The sequence below is a fragment of the Notolepis coatsorum genome (genome assembly GCF_963971535.1).
Source record: "Notolepis coatsorum genome assembly, contig: SCAFFOLD_1485, whole genome shotgun sequence".
Taxonomy (NCBI): domain Eukaryota; kingdom Metazoa; phylum Chordata; class Actinopteri; order Aulopiformes; family Paralepididae; genus Notolepis; species Notolepis coatsorum.
The window spans coordinates 20,001-27,500 of NW_028172067.1; the positions used below are offsets into that span (position 1 = coordinate 20,001).

General features: G+C 45.0%; 1 protein-coding gene across 1 annotated transcript in view; it reads left to right on the forward strand.

Annotated features, from left to right (window-relative positions):
- Positions 1-7,500, forward strand: part of LOC311248120 (uncharacterized protein) — a gene marked incomplete at both ends in the record, with an annotated part of 33,556 nt that overhangs the window by 7,198 nt on the left and 18,858 nt on the right. Inside the window, 3 exon segments of the mRNA XM_084339066.1 lie at positions 3,173-3,288; positions 4,536-4,603; positions 5,589-5,696. Coding sequence (XP_084195192.1) covers positions 3,173-3,288; positions 4,536-4,603; positions 5,589-5,696 — 292 coding nt within the window.

The following is a 7,500-nucleotide window of genomic DNA, read 5'->3' on the forward strand; positions in this document are numbered from 1 at the left end:
CACACACACACACACACACACACACACACACACACACACACACACACACACACACACACACACACACACACACACACACACACACACACGCCTTATACGTCAATTCTACTATAGACGTTGCAGTTTCTTGCCTGTACACGCTACTATTCCCAAATCACATCTATGTCATAGGTATTATGTTTCATCATGAATGCATGAAAGGGGGGGGGGGGTCGTTTCTGATTATTTGATTGTCAGTAACGGTATTTGTATTGAACACTAAAAACACTTATCAGCCCGATCGGTATAAAAGCATTGCAGGATCAAGCTAATATTGACATCAGATAGTCCTTACCTGTGATCGGGAGTATTCCAAAAATAATATTCCAATTGTTTGACCGCCATCTGGTACATCCGATGTCCATTTGGTCCACGGCATAACCCACCACAACATATGGATCGGGGATATTTTACGCGCTTCAATGGAACCGGGAGAACCGCTCCACTCGGCCGACAAGGAAAAGTGAGACCGGAGACATTTGGCCGTTACACAGGCCAAGATACAAGGTTACAAAGGGTGCTTGATACCGCTGTCTAGCTGGATGCGGCCGATATTGCACTTTGGCGATCTCAGACTCATTCCCTATGGTAACACCAAGGTCCCTGGATGAATAATGAATACAAATATCGAAAAAAAGGAAAAACGATCAAGTAACGAGTATATTCGTTGGCGTTCAGGCGTCGGCACCCAATAACGAGTAAACTCGTTGTTGGCAGGGAATGAGTTATTATGCTCCACTGAATTCCATGGCCGAAAGGAACACGAAGAAGAAAATTCTTATTTGTACCTGCCCCTACACACATACAGTACACTGATAGACTAATTGCAATGTTTACCAAACCAAACAGAATGTACATACTTATTTTGCAAAAAATTGAAACATCAACACAATTAACAATCAACCACCTCCTATAATAGTGGGGGTCGCGGCTCCCTGACACCGTTATTTCGGGGGTCATGGCCTGAAAACTTTGGGAACCCCTGATCTACACATACATGTATTTATATAGTACATGATACCTCATACCGCATACAGTACATATATCCTCATAAGTATCTATTAATTCATATCAATTAGATACTCTTTGGGCTTGTTTTCATCTACTTATTCTGAAAGAGTTGAAATAATAATTTTCGCTAGCAAGATCTCATTCGATGATTCATTCCATTAAGCCTACTGCCAGCAGGCACATTTAAAGAAATATAATCTGATTGATTGGGGTAATGAGGCACTTAAAATTTGCCTATATACATTTTCCTTGTACTTGTTAGACCGTTAGAAACCGTTAGAAAATCATGGTTTCGGTGATTGACGCTTCCCCCTTTTGAAGTAGGACGGGCACGCGCAATTATCCTGATTACTGAAGTCTGGTTCGAATTAACGAGATTGTTTGAGCGTGAATCAGCCTTTGAGAAACCGAGATAGCCTTACATCAATCATCAGGTTAATTTAAGATGGCTAATAGGACTTTTGATCAGCTTAGTTGAACCACGTACGGGGAATGGGTCTCTGGTCTGCTTGGTGTACATGTTGTTGATGTTTATAGCTGCTGTTTATGATTTCCAGAAGAAAGACTGAAACTAAATGATTTCTGAAATGTTGGTGATGATGTGCCTGACATGGTTTATAATATATTATTACATGGCGTTTTCACATTCGCCGAAATGCTTGCTTGTGATTGGTCAACAGCCCCCCGACTGCTGTCATTATTTTTCGATAATGACCGCAGATTTTTCAATAATGACCGCAGAGCGCAGCTGTTGGCAATCAAGCCCACTGACACACACTGCTGCCGGCGATGACAGGGGGCGGAGCGCCGAGCGGAGCCCGAACACAGCGGAGCCAGAACAGAGCTGCTGCCCGCGCGATAATAATAATCACTTTATTTGGGCTGACAGAGCCACAGAACAACTGCGATTTGTCAAATGAATTAGGTATATTGTTAGTAAGTTAGCCATGTAATAAGCGGGATAATGTATAGCCTACTCGGTCATTGTCGCAAAATAATTGACCTTCACTCCGTTTAAAACACCTCGGCGCGGCGCCTCGGTATTTTAAACTCCGTGTCGGTCAATTATTTTGCGACAATGACCTCCTAGCCATACATTATCCCTTACATATAAAGAACCGGCTGGGTGACACAGCGGGCAAGGCGCTCGCCACTAACGCAGGAGATACTGGTATCGAGCCCAGCTCTCTGCGTTGCTTCCGGCTTGGCCGGCCGTCATACTAACACAATTGGCAGTGTTAGAGAGTGGGAAAGCCGGTGGGTGGGGATCGGACGTTGTGGACAGGTCGGTTGGGTGATGCCTGTACAGCAGAAGCAGGAAGTATCGGGGGCAGCGTGAGCCTCTCACGCGTTACTCCTCGCCACTGAGAGTTCGAGCTGTCTGGTGAAAAGATGCGACAGGCTGCCTCCTCGTGTACCGGAGGGGACACGTGATGCAAGGCTTCTATCCTCACTACAGCCGACCAGTGGGAGGCATAGTCTAGCAATGTTCAAGACAGGGGAGGGAAGAATTGGAATTACGAAATTGGGATGGGAGAAAAAAATTGAAAAATAAGGAGAAAAAGTGGATAAATAAAAAATATTAAAAACTCTGACCCCTGCTGACCTGGGGTCCAATCCCGCCATCTCTCCTGTGTCTCCTCTACTCTGTCTCCCTCTCGGCCTTCCTACTGTCTCAATAAAGAACCTTCCCTCCTGTGTCTCCTCTACTCTGTCTCCCTCTCGGCCTTCCTACTGTCTCAATAAAGAACCTTCCCTCCTGTGTCTCCTCTACTCTGTCTCCCTCTCGGCCTTCCTACTGTCTCTATAAAGAACCTTCCCTCCTGTGTCTCCTCTACTCTGTCTCCCTCTCAGCCTTCCTACTGTCTCTATAAAGAACCTCCTCTCCTGTCTCTCCCTCTCAGCCGTCTCTCCTGTGTCTCTCCTACTCTGTCCCCCTCTCTGTCTTCCTACTGTCTCAATACAGAACCTTCCCTCCTAAATTAATATGGGGGAGTGGACCTTAAAAAAGTATTGTGATGATGACGATAATGATGCAAGTGTGTATCTTACTGAAGTGTGTGTGTGTGTGTGTGTGTGTGTGTGTGTGTGGTGTGTGTGTGTGTGTGTGTGTGTGTCCCAGCTCCAATGTGGATGTTCAGACGTCTCGAGGAAACACAGCCGTCCACTACTGCTGCCTTCACAACAAGACAGAGTGTCTTAAACTGTTGCTGAGAGCCAAGGCCAACACACACCTCAGTAAGACACTCACACACACACACACGGACGCACGCACGCACGCACGCACGCACACACACACACACACACACACACACACACACACACACACACACACACACACACACACACACACACACACACACACACACACACACACACACACACACACACACACACACACACATACACACACACACACACACGCCTCAGTAAGATACAGTACACACACACACACACACCTCAGTAAGATACACACACACAGACACAAACACTACTGAAATTACCCTACTGATGATATTGCTTTAAGAAAAACAACAATAAATGATATAGCTGAAAAGACTATGTTGCAACACAGAAGTGTTGTTGTTGTCGCTAGAGGAACTTTAGCCTCTGCTACAAAGATACAACCTGTTTCCAGCTTCCAATCACAATTCATAAAGTGGGCAGTGATGAACATACAGCTGTAAGTTAACACTTGACCACATGTCTGTAGTCGGTGTGTAGAACGATCCCAGGCGGCCTTTTTCACATTTGAAAGTCATCTGTGCCTTGGTAAGTCATATTGGCAATCCAATGTGTTTACCATTTCCTTGAAACTGGCTTTTTCAACTGTATGGATAGAAACCATTTCTTACCCAATGTACCCAACGTTAGTAACTGACCTGGTACAGTCTCGCCACCGTTGACTGTCACATTATTGTATTATCTATAATGTAATACAATCTACTATTGTATTATCTGTCTGTTAATGTCTGTCCGCTAATGTTGCGACCAAAAGCAAATTCCTTGTATGTGAAAACTACTTGGCAATAAAGACCTTTCTGATTCTGATTCTGTTTCTGATTTTGATTCTGATTAGGCACATTTGCATTATTTTTGCTAAAGACATCTTTCCAAAGTTTTCTCAGGCTAGTTAGGCTACATGGGGTTAAGTACAGGATCAGAACGTAGGCTCACATAATGTTACTTTGTTTGATACAACATGAAGCAAGTGAGAAAGGAAACAGAGACTGACTATAGACTAGATCCATAAACAGATGCAGTTGCATATTTCAACATAATTCCGTTATCAGGGACCCTTGGGGGTTATTGTCATGGCCACATGTACAATACATATTGCCTAAGCCTAACACGCATACACACACACATACACACACGCGCGCGCGCGCGCGCGCACGCCCACACACACATACACATACACACACGCACAGAAACTTGTGCAAACTGTGCACACTATTGACAATTTGTCTGTGTGTGTGTTTTAGAGAACGAGCTGGGAGAGACGGCGCTGGATGTGTGTCGCAAGTTAAAACACAGCCTCTGTGAGGAACTGGTGAGTTGAAACTGATCTCCAGTCAGGTCAAAACATACACACTCGCCAACCGTTCAGCGCCAATCACGAGTAAAGTCGGGTTTGAATCGTTATTTCTTTTATTAGCTATATCCATTCATTTTCATCCATCCAGCCTGATGTTATCATTGGGAATGGGTCTGAGCTCGTAAAAGGGCAAATACCGCCACCTACGCCTTCCAGCCGGTATTGCACTCTATTAGAAATGGTGTAGTTTCTTTTCAGGGCCGATCTGAGCCGTGCGGGCGGGGTTTAAATACTCAGACGAGGCAGGCCTTTACAACGATGGCATGGTACACTAACCCTGCCTGCCCGTTCATGTGTAACGCTCTGTAATGTGGGACGGACCTCCACAAGCAGTATTTGGAATGGCGATCAGATAATTGGATTATTTCTTTTGCATTACATCAGAGACCAGGTAAGGACTCTATATATAAAATCTTGCATTGATCTGATATTTATTTCTACCGCGATCGACGCTGTCTGTGTGTGTGTGTGTGGCTGTTTACCGTTGAGTGCAGGAGGTGGCGGGGGGAGCGCCCCGCTACGAGGCCATTTCATGTATGCATGAGGAAAGATAATAATGATAATCTAGCTTTGATTTCAGGAAGATTCGATATTCAGGCGAAAAATGACTGTGTTTAGTGTATTCCACTAAAGGGCTATTATCGCGTCTTTTCCTGGGATTACTAAGAATCACCAAAACTATACTCATATTCAAAACGGTATAAAACGGAAATGTACGGATGAAAAAACAATCTGTTTTGTACATGTTGACTGGAAGCAACTCACTGACAATCGACGGGTGTATTAGATCCATAGCTATAATATAAGATATATTTTAAGCACTCGCAAATCTCGCAGTCCCCCCATTGATTAAAGCGATGGCGTACTAGCGCCCTCTGGCGCATTAAGCGATGGCGCAGAATGAGTTAACATTGTGGATATTGTGGTTGTTGTTGTCTAGATCCAGCAGTCCCAGTCTAACCAGTTCAACCTACATGTCCATGTGGAGTATGAATGGAGGCTTCGCCATGACGACCCCTACGAGAGTGACGATGACCTTGAGGACAAGGTAACCATGGCAACAGGATGGAAGATCTGTGATGAGACGCGTTATTTTTTTCCGTAGCCGCATTTTGCGGAGACGCTCTCTGCTTGGCCACTGACTGACGCTCTCTGATTGGCCACTAACATGTGCGCCCAATCGCGTGACGAGCTGTGTCTTTGCCCATTTCCGTGTCTAACAGCCTGCAAACTACCTAACGCCTAGTTTATCACTGGTTAAGCTTAGGCGACTCTTTCGAAGTTGGTTAAGGTTGGAGTTTGAAATCAGGGCTGGTGTTCTATCGCCCTGCTCTAAGACAAACTCTAACCTTAACCAACTTCGAAAGAGTCGCCTAAGCTTAACCGGTGTAGAAACAGGCGTCACACGATTGGGCGCACATGTCATATGAAGTGGCCAATCAGAGAGCGTCTGCGCAAAATGCGGCTACGGAAAAGAATAACGCAGATGAGACATGGACATCATCTGTCCTCTACACAGCTTCCCTGTGCTGTAGAAACACTGGTCCTCACCCTTCATGATACCTGACCCCTAGAAACATCTGCAACCTGGTCAAGCAGAGACACAGTGGTGAACTTTGACCCCCAACATGGTCAAGCAGAGACAGAATGGTGACCTTTGATCCCCGACATGGTCAAACAGAGACACTGTTAACCCTCTGTAGTGTGGTAGTGAATTGTTAACCTTCTGTTGTGTGGTAGTGAAAGGGTTAACCTTCTGTAGTGTGGTAGTGAAAGATTAACCCTTTGTAGTGCAGTAGTGAAAGGTTAACCCTTTGTAATGTGGTAGTGACTGGGTTAACCTTCTGTAGTGTGGTAGTGAAAGGGTTAACACTTTGTGGTGTGGTAGTGAAAGGGTTAACCTTCTGTCATGTGGTAGTGAAAGGGTTAAGCTTCTGTTGTGTGGTAGTGAAAGCGTTAACTTTGTAGTGTGGTTAGAGCTCCATTATACGTTTAGTCAGGGGAATGCCATGGTTTCTCCATAGAGCTCGATTATACTTTAGTCAGGGGAGTGCCATGGTTTCTCCATAGAGCTCGATTATACTTTAGTCAGGGGAGTGCCATGGTTTCTCCATAGAGCTCCATTATATGTTTAGTCAGGGGAGTGCCATGGTTTCTCCATAGAGATCCATTATACTTTAGTCAGAGGAGTGCCATGGTTTCTCCATAGAGCTTGATTATACTTTAGTCAGGGGAGTGCCATGGTTTCTCCATAGAGCTCCATTATATGTTTAGTCAGGGGAGTGCCATGGTTTCTCCATAGAGCTCCATTATATGTTTAGTCAGGGGAGTGCCATGGTTTCTCCATAGAGCTCCATTATATGTTTAGTCAGGGGAGTGCCATGGTTTCTCCATAGAGCTCCATTATACTTTAGTCAGGGGAGTGCCATGGTTTCTCCATAGAACTCCATTATACTTTAGTCAGGGGAGTGCCATGGTTTCTCCATAGAGCTCCATTATACTTTAGTCAGGGGAGTGCCATGGGTTCTCCATAGAACTCCATTATACTTTAGTCAGGGGAGTGCCATGGTTTCTCCATAGTCACGTGATTCAGTGGGTATTGCTGATTGGCTGGAACACGGAATGTTTATAAACAAGAAAGAAACCCGTCTATTGGTCTATACAGTCTCAAGTAGAGTCAGTGTTAATGTCAGGTCTAAAGCTTCATCAGGGACAGTGTTGTCAAACCAGCTTACACTAAATGAGAACCTCTCTCTCTGACTATTCTTTTGTGTGTGTGTGTGTGTGCGTGTGTGCGTGTGTGTGTGTGTGTGTGTGTGTGCGTGCGTGCGTGCTTGTGTGTGTGTGAGTGT